Source organism: Choloepus didactylus, chromosome 2 (genome assembly GCF_015220235.1).
Source record: "Choloepus didactylus isolate mChoDid1 chromosome 2, mChoDid1.pri, whole genome shotgun sequence".
Lineage (NCBI taxonomy): Eukaryota > Metazoa > Chordata > Mammalia > Pilosa > Megalonychidae > Choloepus > Choloepus didactylus.
The window spans coordinates 94,438,168-94,453,028 of NC_051308.1; the positions used below are offsets into that span (position 1 = coordinate 94,438,168).

General features: G+C 38.4%; 2 protein-coding genes across 11 annotated transcripts in view; one reads left to right on the forward strand and one right to left on the reverse strand.

Annotated features, from left to right (window-relative positions):
- Positions 1–14,219, forward strand: part of SCYL3 (SCY1 like pseudokinase 3) — a 41,335-nt gene extending 27,116 nt beyond the window's left edge. For 4 of the 7 annotated variants that reach the window (XM_037825386.1, XM_037825382.1, XM_037825388.1 and 1 more), the window contains 8 exons: positions 59–161; positions 1,305–1,416; positions 3,349–3,426; positions 5,506–5,645; positions 6,790–6,974; positions 9,560–9,731; positions 11,576–11,737; positions 12,604–14,219. In XM_037825386.1, coding sequence (XP_037681314.1) covers positions 59–161; positions 1,305–1,416; positions 3,349–3,426; positions 5,506–5,645; positions 6,790–6,974; positions 9,560–9,731; positions 11,576–11,737; positions 12,604–13,400 — 1,749 coding nt within the window. In that variant the 3' untranslated portion in view covers positions 13,401–14,219. The remainder of the gene's footprint in view (positions 1–58; positions 162–1,304; positions 1,417–3,348; positions 3,427–5,505; positions 5,646–6,789; positions 6,975–9,559; positions 9,732–11,575; positions 11,738–12,603) is intronic. The other 3 variants (XM_037825384.1, XM_037825387.1, XM_037825385.1) reach the window with 3 other exon arrangements.
- Positions 10,812–14,861, reverse strand: part of C2H1orf112 (chromosome 2 C1orf112 homolog) — a 91,567-nt gene continuing 87,517 nt past the window's right edge. For 3 of the 4 annotated variants that reach the window (XM_037825378.1, XM_037825377.1, XM_037825379.1), the window contains one exon: positions 14,545–14,834. In XM_037825378.1, the coding sequence (XP_037681306.1) occupies positions 14,634–14,834 (201 nt within the window). In that variant the 3' untranslated portion in view covers positions 14,545–14,633. Of the gene's footprint in view, positions 14,173–14,544; positions 14,835–14,861 lie in introns of those variants that run through there. The other variant, XR_005215167.1, reaches the window with a different exon arrangement.

The following is a 14,861-nucleotide window of genomic DNA, read 5'->3' on the forward strand; positions in this document are numbered from 1 at the left end:
AATTAGGAATGACTTGTAAGGCAGATCTTCTCATTTTAATGGTCCTAACTGCTTTTAGTCTCCAGAATTCACCACTCTACCAGAGTCCCATGGACATGCCCGAGATGCCTATTCATTTGGAACATTGGTGGCAAGTTTGCTCACAATCATAAGTGAACAGGGTGAGTTCATCTACAGAACAGTAGGAAAATCATGTATGGTCTGTTCTTTGTGGAATTAAAAGGACTGCAGTCTTTGGTCAGAGTAAGGACCCTGTTGCTTATCAAGTAATTCATTTAGGGCAGATGTTAACATAAGGAAAGAAGCTTTGAGTCTTACTGGTTTGCCTAAGAATTTTAAGTAGGAAGCACTTTGAACTATGGGGTGATTGTCTTATTAACTGGTCTTAGTATTTCTGGCATAAAGACTGCATTGTTTATTAAAGCCAATGAGTAAATAAATGCTACTCTTGATTTATATGTAATAATCTGAAGTAGAGAGTAAGATTCTAAAATTTTTATTAATTTCTACATCAGGCTTAACATTTCCTTGTTTTTTCAAAGTCTTTTTGATTTTTTTTTCTCTATATAATTTACTCATTACTTTTTTCTTCCATTGCTCCTTAAAGTCCCAGCTGCTAGAGACATTGATTTCTACTCTGCTCCATTTTCTCAGATTGCATTCTTTGCAGCGTGTGTTACTCTCCTCCAACCGCTCCAGGCCTTTATTTTGCACTAAGTTTACCAGGACACATGCCACATTAGGCCCCTTACTGGCTTATATCTCACATTGCTGAAGCTTTGTGCAGACTAGAACTTCTAATGCAGTTTCTTCTCCCAGGCTTCTGCAGTGTTCTAATGTTAGAAGCACCATTCCGTGTCAGCTCTGTGTTGTCACAGCCTAAATACTTAAGAATTAGACTCTGAAGGTCCTAAGGCTTCCATTATGTAATGAATTTATTTCCCTCCTAAGTATCTAGAACAGTGGCACTGAAATAATTTTCTGTGTTCTGTGGTTCAGATGAAGAGCCCTGGTTGAGAAGATTCCTCAGACCTGCCACTTATTCCTTCTTGGGTTTGAGTGAATTAAACTGAATAGCAAGAAATGAGAGGGCATAGAAGGGAGGGCTTGGGTGTGCTGGCAGGTCAGTTCAACACCAGCCACGGAGTTTGGCTTAAGACATCAGTAACCTGTTTAGCAATAGCCAGGGCTTTGTTTGGGTTTTTACAGGTTGGTTTTTGCTCTCCAGCTATACAGTCTCCAGCTATAGAGGTCCTGAAAAGAGGGAGAAGGCTTTGGAAACTAACTGTAGCTCTGGATTTCAGTTTCAGCGGATGTTCTCTCCAGCTTTCAACAGACCTTGCACTCATCTTTCCTGAATACCATTCCAAAATGTCGGCCAGCGCTCTGCACCTTACTGTCCCATGACTTCTTCAGGTGAGGCTGTCTATCTAGTGTGATACTCTGGCTGCTTCCTGTGGCTGCCTGCTCTCTCTAGTACACTGAGTTCCACTGGTGGGCCTCAAAGGACCAAATGACGCAGTTCCTTATTTTGTTGTTGCTAATTATTAATAGAGAGTGAATCGTGTCCACAGGAGAAAACAGAGGGAGAAATTGGAGTGCCTGTCACAGATAGGAAAGTTTAGAAATCCTTAATTGTCATGAAGCCTTGGGTTTAGAAATTATAGCGATTTATTAGGGCTTCTGATTGTGAAGAAGCTAGCCTGTGTCCAGTGTTTTACATTTGTACGTTAATTTAGAAAATGATTAAATATAGCCTCTCCTTTCTGTTGCCGTTGTATTATTGTTATGAGTATGTTATTGTTAAATGTGTTCTTGTCTTGGGGGAAATGAGCTTGTTTTTCTTCAGGCAGAAGATTTGTTTTCTTGGCCCATGATGGTTTAGAAGGAGATATACAATATAAACTGTTGCCACTTTTGCTGGATTCAGATGTATTTTGAACTTCTCTTCAAGATTAGTTTTAACTATGTGTCCTTCATTTTTAACTTCCATGACTGCAGAACTTTCACACAGGGTAGTTCCATATTCATGAGTTATATTAAAAAAGGCAACCTTATGTCAGTTTTGAAACTAAAAATCCTTAGGTGTTTGCGATAGGAGAGGCTGGGAAAAGCCAGAGTGATGAGGAAGCTAGTATCCTCCCTGGAAGGGAAAAATTTACCTCTAGAATAGGGTTGAAGGATATATTAAGGCAAAAGGGATATTTTCATTGTAGTTATTGGGCTTATATTTTTATCATTTATGTTTCAAAGAAAGTGTTCAAAACCCTGCCTATTACAAGGGTCTTTGAACCAAGGTATTTCCTTTCAGATGGTTCATAGAAATATTTATCTTATTTGAATCTCTACAAAGAATAATCCTTTACTGCGAGGTAAATAGATTCTCTAATGTATGTGAGTAATAAGAGATCTGTTTTAAAAATTGTATTTTAAATAGGGGAGGGAAAGGTAAACACACTGCCCCCTTCCCAAAATCCGATAGTAACCGGTGAGGAGAAAACCCAGAAGCAACAGGAGGAAGCAGTGCCAGCACCCCTAATGAGGCAGCTGAGCCAGTTTGAGCAGACTTAAAACTAGTGTTCTGTATAAACTAGTCTGTTCTATGCTGTTGAGCCAGAAGGAAATAGGGGTAAACAGAAGATGTGAAGACCTCAGTGGTCAAGCTGAGCTTACCAGGACCACAGTGTAAGGCTGTGCACGTTGTGTGCTGATCCATCCAGAGGCAACATTCCCATACGATGTGATGTGAGTGTCACTCCCTTGGAGCTGAGCAGAGCACAGATTTTGTGACCCCCTCGTGGCCCTGTAGGAAATTGACCACTCCTCTCACACTCGTGCTTGCATCCATCACTGAAAAAATGATTACAACTTACAAAACAGGAAAAAAAAAAATGAGAAGATTCCTGTGACTTGTACAAGAAATTCCTTTTTGCACAACTCTAATACTTTTTTCCTTCACTAAAGAAGACTCGGGAATCACTTGTTCTTCCAGGATATTCCATTTAACCACATCCTATTATAAAAAAAAATTTAAATGATTATAATGACCATTAAAACCATAAAGCTTGTTAGAATGTGTGTGTTTAAACTTATGTCATCTTCACAGATCTCTTTTTGATACTGTTAAAATACTGTATTCCCTATGGGCTTGTTCTGTTGCATTTGTCTCCTACATTACTTAGTTACAATAATCTTTTAAATGGCATAGGAGAATGTTTCTTTATTGAAAATTGTTATGGTGTGATATTGAAAATTGTTATGGTGTGATCTGTGGTTATGGGTTTAGTATTTAGCATGCCTTCTCTAATCTGATGTCCTGAATATTTTTTTTTTCTTTTTGGCATTTAGAAATGATTTTCTAGAAGTTGTCAATTTCTTGAAAAGTTTAACATTGAAGAGCGAAGAGGAAAAAACTGAATTTTTCAAGTAAGTTAAGAAAATTTAGTAACTGTATTAAGTCCACCTAATCACTTAAAGTATTCTAGAGAAGATGGGTCAGACGTTTTATTTATTTAACAAAGTTTATAGACCATTTCCTATAGGTCAGGCTTTTGCTGGGCCCTAGGATAGATAGCTCTGGTGTGGAAAACAGGGCCACAGACTGATAATCATTAAAAAGTGGGTGAGTGAAGTGATCAGGCATGCATGTGGAGTACTGAGAGCAGAGTAAGAGACTGATTAGCAAAAAGGTCTTCTAGGTCTGCACAGGGGCAGTGTGAACAAATGCACAAAGGCAACACACAGTATGTTTGGCACAGGGAGAGGCAGTTGAGTTCTGATGGAGTGCAAATTCTAAGACAAGGAGGGTTGAGAGGTGAGGCTTACAAGGTGCGTAGGGCCAGATTACAAGCACTTTATATGTGGTGGGCGGTGAGCAGTGACACAGTTTTGTAAGTAGTGGCCTTCAGGCGTTGGAGCCATCGAAGGGTGCTTCAGGCTGTGAACCAGGTAGATTGTCCTTCTAGGTGGGTCACTCTGCTGTCTGTGGAGGGGATGGACTTAAATCGTATATGACTTGGTCCAGTTAGTAGACCACGTGAATCCTGACAATTGATGTGAGACCTCAACGTTGATGGTAGCAAGGAAGAAGGCACTGAGATAAGAAAGGTAAAAGGTAAAACCGGCAAGCTTTAATGATTACCTCCGACTGAAATAGAGAACACTGGAGGGGAGGACCTACTATGCAAAGAAAGTGATGAATTCAGTGTTGGATGTGTTGTGTTTGAGGTGTCTGTGGGACTTTAGCTAGAGATGGATGTGGGCATTTGGCCAGGTGGGTCTGAAGGTCAGAAGGGATCTTAAGCTGAAAAGCTAGAAGTGAAATATATTAGGGAGTCATCAGCCTGTTGGTGGTGATGTTTTTCCAGAGAAAATGGGAAGGGACAGTGGGGCCCAAGTTGGAACCCTGAGGCCTCCAACCTTGTAAGAGTGTGGGTGTGAAGGAGTGGCTGATGAATGTGACAAAGACATGATGGTCAGAGGAGATTCAGAGAGCCACAAAGGCTGTGGTACTCCCAAAGGAGTAGGGAATGTCAGAAATATCAGAGGAATCAACAGTTACCTGTTCATTTAGCAATCAAGAAAGCAGTGGGACCTTGTCTTAACAAGAGCAGTTTCAGCAGAGTCAGACAGCAGTGGTTTGAGAAGTAAATGGGATGTCAGAAAGTAGACAGTGGGTAAAAACTCCTGAAATCTGGAAGAGAGAGAACATATTGCTAAAGAAGGAAATGGAGTCAAAGAAGGACTTTTTTAAGGATTGAAGAGATGTGAGCATGTTGATAGGCTGAGGAAAAGGATTAAGTGGAGGAGTGAAGGCGTTGAAACCCCAGTCATGTAGGGGGTTCTGTCAGTGCATGGTCCTGGAGGAGAAAGAAATATCTGAAGAGGCTTGGTGGGGATGGCCTTTAATGGGAGGAGGCCCTAATGTCCTTGGTAACTGGAAAGTAGGTAGGAATAATGAGTATGGATGTTGATCGTGGTCTGGGAATTTGAAGGCGATCACATGTGATGTGGTCTGTTTCCTTTAAAAAGCTGGAGGCAAGATTTTTTATATAGAAGGGTGATATTGCTATTAATGTCTGATTATCTGTGTATTCAAAGTACTTTTATACCATTTTATACCAGTGCTTTTTTACCATTTTAATTTAGTGAGGTTAGTAACAAAAGCCTGCATTTTGTTTGCTATGGAAACTAGGTAATCTAATTTCCAACATCTTTTAAATTTGAGAAAGTAGCTTTTATTGACTAGAAAGTCTCTGGATTATGAGGCATTTGTTTGTTGAAAACATTTCCTAGCTTGGATTTGAGGTTGTGTATGTGTTGACTAGCTGGTGTTGCCTCATGCCTTCTGCATTTTTCTTAAGTACCTGGGGACTGACCTGTTCACATTGCCTAGCTAAATTTCAAAATACATCACTTTGATAAAGTGGGAGAGGTATATGTGGCTAAACTGTACAGGTAAATTGATACAGTGTCACAACCCAGGCTTTCCTTATTTGCCCTCAGGTTTCTGTTGGACAGAGTCAGCTGCTTATCGGAGGAATTAATAGCTTCTAGGTTGGTGCCTCTTCTGCTTAACCAGTTGGTATTTGCAGAACCAGTTGCTGTTAAAAGTTTTCTTCCTCATCTGCTTGGCCCCAGAAAAGGTGAATTTTTCCAAAGTATTATTGATAATTAGGAGTTTTGTGATTATTAGTCCATATTGAGCAAAGTGAGATTACTGCATGGTATAGTTAATATTGTCTAGTTTTAAAAATGGAAAACAATTATTGGCCCCGATGTGATACCTTTGACTCAAATCTGGGTACCAAAGACACATAACAAGTATAGAGCACCTTTCTGAGGAGCCTGTGCTTCTTGATTTCCCAAGAGCAATCCATTTATTTTCTATTTTCAGTGGAAAGATTGAGAAGAACATGAAAGTATTTAACTTCTTGTGACTTCAGTTTTTTTCTGCATGTGAATTGAGGTTATTAACTCTGAAGCTTTCTAGCCCTATAGATGATAACACATTAGGTTAGAGAATATAACATTAATATAATACTATACACTTTCACGTTAGGAAGGATTCTGCTTTCAGAATGTATTTTCTTAAAAGATTTCAATCCAACAAAACAGTGTTACACGTAACTATGGAGAATTTCCTTATATCTCTACCTTGATGTCATTGACTTAATCATGAGTTCGTATCTCTATAGTATCCTTACTCAGTAGATCATAGAAAAGGTGGTATCTCCAAATCACCTGGGGAACTTTGTAAACATTTCCCTGTATGCCTTATCCACTGGGTCAGAGCCAGGGCATGGGTATAGTTTTTAAAAGGGTCCCAAATGATTCTGAAGCATATCTCTGTTTGATAACCACAACGTTACTACAAAGAGAGGAGTATCCAGTACCAAAATCCTGTTGTAGCATTTAACATCTCCCAGTTTTGCAAATAAAATTGCAACAATATCAATGTCACTCATCTAATCTAGTATATGAAATTCTTCATTGAGTAAACATAAATTTATAAGTTAGTGATTCAGGATTCTATTAAAATACAAGCTTTCTTTGTAGTGCATTAAGTATGGGCGATATTTCAAGAACATCATTTTTACAAGGGAGTGTATACTTATCAGTGAGATAATTAAACCTTGAGTAATTCTGGGTCAAAAGAACTTTCCTTACTAGAAGAGTACTTCAAGTGTACTGAGTCTAGTGTCTGGAGTCAGTTTATGAATAGTGCTTTGTGCTCCTTTCACTGACATGACAATTTTTTTTTCATCTGTAACCTGTTTTCTCGGGTAGATAATGCACAGGGAGAAACTGTTTGCTTGCTGTCACCAGCCCTGTTCCAATCCCGAGTGATCCCCGTGCTTCTGCAGTTGTTTGAGGTCCATGAGGAGCACGTGCGGATGGTGCTGCTGTCTCACATTGAGGCCTATGTGGAACACTTCACTCAGGAGCAGCTGAAGAAAGTCATCTTGCCACAGGTCAGAGACAGAGGCGGCAGTTGGGTTGTCACAGAGCCTCCAAAGGAAGGGCGAAGCTAGATTGGGCAAAACACTTGCTCATAATTTGGGGAGCTGAATAGGAAGAGGTTTGGGGTATTCCAATACTAGCTTAAAAGGCCTTGGGGCAGCAGTCTGGTTTAGAATACAAAGGGCTGAAATTCAAATTGTACTTCATTCCACTCATACAAACAAATTAGTTAAACTGACTTATATTTGGTCTTAACCTGGGAGAAACTATAATTCCGTTTGCTAAATCTTCGAAGGAAAATAATCATTTATGGGATGCTTTGTGAATATAACTATAAGAGAGTCTATTGGTAATGCCATAAAATAATTAAATTAGAACCAAAAGGAGCCTGAGATTATTCATATCAGTAGTTCTCAACCTGGTAGCCACCAGGAACTTTCTGTGATTTGCCCACTCAAGGCTTCCAGGTTTTAAAAGATTTTGTTAATCACATGTTACTTTCAAATAATTTGTTTTCCTATGAGGTTAATTTACTTTAAAAATCATTATGCCAGGTCTTGTGCTCAGGTTCTGGGGCCATCAAGGTATGTCATGATGTTTTGGTTTGACTGGGCTCGCTTAGGGGTTCTATTAGTCCACCTGTCAGCTGAGGCTACAGTCATCTGAGGCCTCACCTGGACTGACACATCCAGGCTGGGTGTAGGTGGGACAGGTCCTCTCTCTCTGTGAAGTCTCAGGACCTATATCCCACCACGTGACATCTCTACATAATTTCCCTAGCACAGAAGCTAGACTAATATATGGCTGCTCAGAACCCCCCAAAGCACAAAAGCAGAAGCCTCTAGGCCTTCTTAAGTTTGGGAAATGGCAGTGTCAGCACACAAGGACATGGATACTAGAGTTGTGGTTCACTGGGGGCTAACTTCAGAGACTAGCTACCACAAAATAGCACTTCACATTTCCTTCCGCAGCAGTAATTGTTATCTATGTAGAGTTGCTTGTGTCTGAAAATACAGAAGAGGAATGATGCACCCTAACTCTGAAATAGAGGTTATCATCATAGGTCTCAGATTTACCCTTGAGCTGAGGTCAAAGAATGAGCAGATGTTTGGCATGTGAAAGATAGTGAAATTGGTTAGGAATTTGCATTTCCCTACAAGGAAATAAATAACATGGCTAGTTTGTATAAGTAAGTTAGGAAGTTCATTTTATAGTGTGGAAGACAGACTAGAGAAAGAGATCAGCTAGGAAGCATTAGAATAGTCCAGTTAAGAGATGACAAAGACTGGGGGAAATGAAGTGGCAGTGGATAAGGGCAAGGGGCGAATAATGGGTAGAGGGGCAGGACTTGGTTTCTCATGAGATGGAAGAGGTATTGAGGATGACTGTTGGATTTTTGGATTCGGTGGATTGTTTTATTATTACCATATTCAGTTGAAAGAATTCCAGTCATATGCATGAGAAACTTGCTTTAGCTTAACTTGTACAGCTTTGTCTTGAGAACGTGCCTGCTCTGTTAACATGGGACCTATTAACCACTTTCCTGAGTCCTGTCGGAAACCTTTGATCTTACTATATAAATGAGGAAATTGGACCAGAAAAACAAAATGATGGATTGGTCAAGTCATATTGAGAATTACTGGCAGAACTGAGACCAGAACACATGATACTTTGCTGCGTCCATTAGGCAGGCTGGTCACCCTGGCTTTTTGTCTAGCTGACACAGATGCTTTGTGTATCATCTCCTTCCATGTATACATCTTTGCCAGTTATGAGCACAATTTCCGACGCTTGGATGTGACTACCTTAGTTAAGTTTCTTTTGGTTTCAAGTAACTGAAACCCACTTTAAACAAGTTAAAGCACAAATAGAAGAATGTTAGACTACCTTAAATGGAAACCAAATGCATCCAGTTCTTACAAGCCAGATGGTCTTCATTTCTCTGCATGTTTCACTTTCTGACTCTCTGAAGACCATCTTTCATTGTTTTGGGGTATACATGGCCTGGTTGTCCCATAAGTCCCCATTTTAAGCAAACCACCAAGATTACCAGTTTCTCTAATTTCCAATTTAAATTACTGGGAAAGAGATCACGATTGGCTCAGTTTCAGGCAGGTGTTATATGTGCATCATATAGTACAAAGAAAGTTTTCAGGGTCCTACCCTCTGGGTATATTAAAAGCTCAGAAAAGAGCGGTGAGGACTGGGACAGTTATTCTTAGTGACCTAGAACAGTGGTTCAAAGTGTGGTAGGCAGAAAATTGCCAGTCAGCCAACTGTTAAGGTTCTGCAGTGAGTATAGATTTAAAACCTTTTACATAAATTGGCAGGAAAATTTTATGTTCTTTTTCGACATTTGTCTATTTAAATTTTATTTTTATTATATTTTAAAAGGTATCAGTCCATGATGGATTGGGAGGAGAAAATATTGGTCCTTTACACAGATGGTCTGAGAGCCACTGACCCAGAACACACATTTAAGAACATGAAGCTCATGAGAACAAGCAGAATTTGATTGCAGCCCAACTGCATGTTTACATGGGAGAAAAAGACAGGCAATGTGGTTGTCTATACTTATTACCTGATTTGTTCCTAGGTATTACTAGGCTTGCGTGACACCAGTGATTCCATTGTGGCGATTACTCTTCATAGCCTCGCAGTGCTGGTCTCCCTGCTTGGACCAGAGGTGGTTGTGGGAGGAGAAAGAACCAAGATCTTTAAACGTACTGCCCCAAGTTTTACTAAAACTACTGACCTTTCCCCAGAAGGTAAGAATAATTAAAAAGTCTAGTGGTGGTGTTGCTTTAGCTTATTAGATTTTTTAAATTATACAAGTAATGTAGATGGGTTGTTTTCAGTCAAGTGACACAGAAAAGTATAAGGAGAAAGTTAATAATTTTCTCCTCCCAACTCCTTTTATGGGGTAAGGTAACCAGTGTTAATAGTGGGAATCCTTTCATACTTTTAGACTATAAAAAGGCACACAGATGTATGTATATAAATATAAATAGGCTTGTTTTTTTAAAAAAGAGAAAATACTATACACAATTCTACAATGTGCTTTTTCCATGTAGCAATATATCAGGGGTCTGTCTTCTGGTCAATACATGGAAATCTAGCTCACTTTTTTTGATAGCTGCCTAGTATTTCAGTGAATATAATTCATTCAGTGATATTCCTGTTAATGGACATTGCATCCTTCTCCAGATGTTTACTACCAACAGTACTGCAATAAATATCTTCATACATACATCTGCATACTTCAGGTTTTACTTCTATAGAATAGATACTCAGAAATGGACTTGCTGGATCAAAATATGTCATTTTGGAAGATGAAGTAATTCTCATTAACACTAGATGTTAAAGTTCTTATGATGTTGTTATTAGCCTGTTGCGTGAAAATCTGTTAATTTAGATACTTTAAGAAACCTATTTCTGGTATGCTCCCATTGGATGTTACCTGGGAGGCTATAAAAATCAGGGATAAGGATTCTATTTTAATGATGTCATTGCTTCTTTGTTCCTTTGTATAACCTTGAATGGGACTGACTTTGTTATAAAACTCTAGATCTCTAATTCACTTCATATTGATGTTCAGAAAGCAAGAAAGCAGTCATTATAAGAGAAAGACTCATCACAGGCTGTTCTCTAATTTTGATGCTAAGAGAATTTTTAAAGTACTAGCTTACTGAAGTTTTGAAGAAAGTGCAACTCTTACTTGATGCTAATGAAACCAGTGTCAATGTGGCTTGAAAAGCATAATATAAAGGTCTCATCTTCTTCCATGAAATGTACTTATCAAAATGGGTAGATATCTGTTACCAATTCTACTTTTAGCAGATTGCACCAAAAAGCAAATGAGAGATTTATTTAAATATCATACAAGAGGAATTCTGGGAGGTGTGTGGGGGATACAGTTTTGAGGCAGAGTGTAGAGCAACTTTGCATGCTAAATTAACAATAACAAAAAACCCATTCCTAATATTAGTTTTATTTGTTGAATGGAATTTTCTAGTTGTTCGCATTATACTCATTTATTTGCATCCAAATGGATTACCCTAATCTTAGTAAGAAACCAGAAAGACACCAAAGCACCAGTAATAGATTAGTTTTTCTTTAGACATTAATGAAAATATAAGACAAATCGTAGGTCTAATCTCACTGACTTTTAAGACTCTTCATTGAAGATGAATTGTGAGCCCTGGCTGCAGCCTACACTCCAAAAACAGCCTTCTACTGAAGGACTTGGGAGAAGGGGCAAAAGGTAGAATCAATTACAGTTTCAAATTACCATCAGTATGTATTTAAAGGCTGTAACTATTATAACGAGATATCCTAAAGGTTACCTAATTCAACTCCCATCTAATATTTGAATCCTTTCTGTTCCATCACCACCATGTGGACAGCCAGCCTGTGTTTAAACATCTCTAGGGCCAGGCAGTCCATTTCATAATAGGTATATTTCTTCAAATATTTGAAGATGTGCTATCCCTGCAACTTATCTTTTATTTGTGTTAAATATGCCCATTTCCCTTAACCATTTCTTACCTAGCATGTCACAAGAAACAGTTTACTATCCCTTTCATTTTATGGATTTTTTTTTTACCTTCAGATTCTCCCACGCACGTCGTCTGCAGCCAGCACAGTCAGATCTTGCCAATCTCAGAGAAACCCTCCTCTAGCATGTTCCCTAAATATTTATTTTCTGGCAACATGCCCATCAACAGCAAGAAGCACATGCAGCAAGATTACTACAATACTGTTTTGCAGACAGGTAGAAATATTAAATTTATATAGCCTTTCTATTGGTTGAATGAATGCTTTCCCGAGAGTAATACGTTTAAATTCTGAAAGTAAGGGCACTTGGGGAATTTTGAGACTGATTTCTTTCATTATTTATAATTATATAGTCATCTTTGACCTTATCTTGTTTCCCTGGGTTATTGGATATATGCCCACCCTCTTTCCTCTTAACTGATGAGAAGAGCAGGTTGACACTACCTGAATTCTTTTTTGGGACTTGTGATGCCTTAGTGCAGTATATCCCAAATTGTACTGAAGAACAATATTTCTGGAAGATGTAAAGAGTTGTCATAATGAAAAAAAAAATAGAGTTCTGTGGTTAAATATGTTTAGCAAAATGTTGGTAGCAGAAATGCATAACATTTTGCATAAGACTTAGTGCCTTGATTACATGTAAGGAAATCTGTTTAAAACTATAGACTATGTTGGGTTAGGCAAACTTATTTAAACACCCAACACTTTTTCAGGGTATATGTAATTAAAATCTTGAGGGAAACAGTGTCTGGTTTAGAGTATTCTGTATTGTTGAAAGACAAGTATACCAATAAATAGAATGTTTGAATATTTATTAAAGGACTGGATGCTCTGGTTAGTTGTTACTTAGTATGTTTCCAATGTATTACAATTCAAGTATTTGAGTAACTTACATGACATCTTTTATATTGAGTTATATTCTACTAGGATATCATCTCTTCTGCAGTTTAGTGTGCATGGATATTTCCAAATCATCATATCTGTAATTCTTTAGCTTGGGTTAGTGCTAACCTTCCCCTAAATATATATTGTTTGCTCTGAACCAACAATTTATCACAATAATTCTTGTACATATCCCCTTAGGTGATCAGTTTTCTCAGCCTATTCATTTTCCCATGAATGGCATCTCAGATGTGGAAAATATTAGACAGGACAGTGAGAACTTCAGCTCTAAAAAGTCTGAAGAGTGGCCTGACTGGAGCGAGCCCGAGGAGCCTGAAAACAAAACTGTCAACAAACAAATTTGGCCTAGAGAGCCATGTGATGCTGCCAAGTCACTGTTTACTAACCTGAATGCAGAGGAGGAGTCATGGGATGACTTTGAGCTCAGTAGCTTGGATTCTAAAATAAACCCAGGAGGTGGGATCACTGCTACAAGACCTGTTACCTTAGGGGAGCAAACATCCATTCCTACTTCACTTCCACTCACTGAGGAGGCTAAGCCTTTGAAATCAAGCCTGTCCCCAAAAACCAGTCTTGTACAAAGCAGGGATGACTCAAAGCAGATAAAGTCACCAAAAGTGTTCTCACAAGAAAGGCCTCGTAAGGTTCCATCAGAACTTGGTTTAGGAGAGGAGTTTACCATTCAAGTGAAAAAGAAGCCAGTGCAGGATCCTGAATTGGATTGGTTTGCTGATATGATCCCAGAAATTAAACCTTCAGCTGCTTTTCTTATTTTACCTGAACTGAGGACAGAAATGATGGTTCCTAACAAGGATGATGGCTCATCAGTGATGCAGTTTTCCTCAAAATTTGCTGCAGCAGAAATTACTGAGGTGAGGATTAATTGTGCTGTTAGTTTAAGCATTTCCTTCACAGGTCTCAGTTACACTGCCTCATTAATAACAACATGCTGTTTTCCCAGTGAGGGAAAAGGCTGATGTATACAACTGGTAAAAATGACTAAGTACAGCATAAATTGAATAAAATCAGTTCCTAGAAATGCTCTCTTTCCTTCATCAGAAAAACATAGTGATGCTTGTGCTAAGTATTTAAAGGTTCATTTATTACATGAGTAACTTTTGTTTTGGAAGAAAAGGGATTAAACCAAGAATATGGTGTCACCAGACTGATATTATTGGATTATATGATCCTTGAAAAGTTACTTGCCAACTATGTGGTTTTGTGACCCTGGAATAAAAGTAATCCTCTTTAGTCAGCTTTCAATTATAGCTTTAAGTTATTTTACTTAGCCTGAGAAATCAAAGACAAGTAATAAGCCCCTATTGCTCTTAAGCTCCTGATTTTTAAAATTTGGATATGATCTGCTTCAGTAAGTTGCTTTCGGTGTGTTTTATCTTGTTGCAGGGAGAGGCTGAAGGCTGGGGAGAAGAAGGGGAGCTGAACTGGGAAGATAACTGGTGACACCAGTTGTGAATTAAACTTTAAGAAAAAAAGATTCTTTTTTTCTGTCTTTAAATCTAATACCTCAAAAGACCCAAAAGGAACCTGTTTTTCCTATACCAGGAGCTCTTTTTCTAGTCTGCCCACATGTGTGAGACCTCAAGTGCTGGCTAAAAACTATACATGGGAAAGAGACTCACAATACTAGTTTCTAGGAGAAAGAGCCTGTGTGCATTTGACTGAGGCCAATTTCTATGAAGAGCAAGTAGCTGTGGAAAGGTTGAATTTTCTGTTTTTTCCAGGACAATTCTGGAAGTAAAGAAAATAAATATAAAAATTCAAGCTGATTAGCTTAATCTTGTGCCATTTCTTTAACAGAAGAATAAGCTCTATTGTGAACTATGACAGTGAAAAATTTTAGTTATAAAGTATATAAATGATTTAAATTAGTAAGGTTTCCTTAGGCAGCTTATTTATTTGTTTACAGTTGTACTATCTGAGTTAATGGTCCTGAGTGGACTTGGACAGTTCCTGGCTGTTCCAAATGTATTATGTTGTACCAAAGTTCTTTATGAGAAATGTCCCCAACAATCCTGTTCTCTAAATATCCAATAAAGACTATTTTCACTAGATTCAACTTTACAAAAGCAGTTTCATGTGCTAGAAAATGTACAGACATAATTACATCAGTATTTTTACTTACAAAATATAACATGGATTGACAAAGCATCAAGCCCAGTTCTGTCCAATGATAGTATGGTCCAGTCCATTCAAGTTTCACCTTGGAGTATATGATGTTTTAGCTTATCAATCCTTTCCTGAAATGCATCTATTTCCATTAGGAGCCAGTCTGGAGCAGGAGATTTTTGGAGTAATGACTCAATTGTCTCCAAAGCCCCTTTTGCTGTTTGTAAGGCTGACTTGTACTCTTCTTTCAAGGGGAACTCATGACGAGCTCTTTTTACACAAGGCTGCAAAGTGAGAAAAATATGTGACAG